This window comes from Morone saxatilis, unplaced genomic scaffold (genome assembly GCF_004916995.1).
Source record: "Morone saxatilis isolate NCDOM2014 unplaced genomic scaffold, NCSU_SB_2.0 Contig0, whole genome shotgun sequence".
Lineage (NCBI taxonomy): Eukaryota > Metazoa > Chordata > Actinopteri > Moronidae > Morone > Morone saxatilis.
The window spans coordinates 15,441,650-15,442,759 of NW_023339650.1; the positions used below are offsets into that span (position 1 = coordinate 15,441,650).

The 1,110-nt window shown below is 41.5% G+C and overlaps 1 protein-coding gene across 1 annotated transcript in view; it reads right to left on the reverse strand.

The window, feature by feature from the left end:
* Nucleotides 1-1,110, reverse strand: part of tmem108 (transmembrane protein 108) — a 50,107-nt gene that overhangs the window by 22,862 nt on the left and 26,135 nt on the right. Inside the window, exon 2 of the mRNA XM_035653083.1 lies at nucleotides 576-659. Coding sequence (XP_035508976.1) covers nucleotides 576-615 — 40 coding nt within the window. The 5' untranslated portion in view covers nucleotides 616-659. The remainder of the gene's footprint in view (nucleotides 1-575; nucleotides 660-1,110) is intronic.

The following is a 1,110-nucleotide window of genomic DNA, read 5'->3' on the forward strand; positions in this document are numbered from 1 at the left end:
TCAAATTATTCCTGGATTTTTCTGAAAGCTCCAATAAGTCTGACATGGAATTCAATAATACAGAAATGCCTGAAAAACAAACAAAATGGCTGGCCGTCGTTCAAAGTAACTGAACACAACTTTAACCAATATAGTGTTATATAGTCAATGCACAGTATCTCTAACCCTCACACTCTGCAACCATAAACCAACTGCAGTTGTGCGATGATGTAAATGTTTGCAAGTCAAAAACATCTACCATCCCTCCCATGTGACTTGAATGCAGGATAAACAAAAATTCGATAATGTGTGTTTCTTTTGGCCCTATTTGATGGATTATATTCACTTGTGTAAAATATATACCATTAGAAATCTACTCTTAACAATAAATAATAGTAAACCAAGTATGGTTCTCATTTCTCTTAGTGTTAAATTCTGCTGAATTCATATTTGTATGATAGCAACAGGACCTTTGCAGATATATTCTCTTTTGATTTTGCATCTGCAGTGCCCAGTGGCATTCTGGGTCCCTGGTAGCACACCCAGGACAAGACACCCTGCGGATGCCCCTTGCCCCCACTGTTGGGTCTACTCACTCAGCAGCTGGCAGCGCAGGACCTGCAGGCTTGTCTTCATGGTATCATGTGATCCGGCTCCTCCTCCACAGTGCTCATGGTTCTCTAGCAGAGAGACAAAAAAAAGGTAAGATAAGATGAAACTCTTAGGTATGAAAATCACATTCAAGTCATGGCCAGTGTATCAGTGTGATGCACTGTGATTTTGTCAGGCCGGAGTAGAGTAGACACGGAAAAGGAAGAAGGGATTGTAGAGATGATTGTGCGGATTAACCTTGACAGTTTAATCCTTGTAATGACTGCCAGACAGTTACACCTCTCACAGTGGATGATATGAATTACATGTAACTAACAATTCATAATAAAAGACCAGGTAGGACTGCAGTGGTGGTAAGCCTCAGCTGCCAGGCTTCAAATCAGCATTGGCATCCTGCAGGCTGTGTTGGTCAGTAAAACCAATTATGGAGCATTAAACATTGACCAGTAAGCCTTGTTCTGAGATAGCCACTGCATGTGTGTCAGCGAGACAAGTACCCAAGGGTGCTCTTTAGGAGAA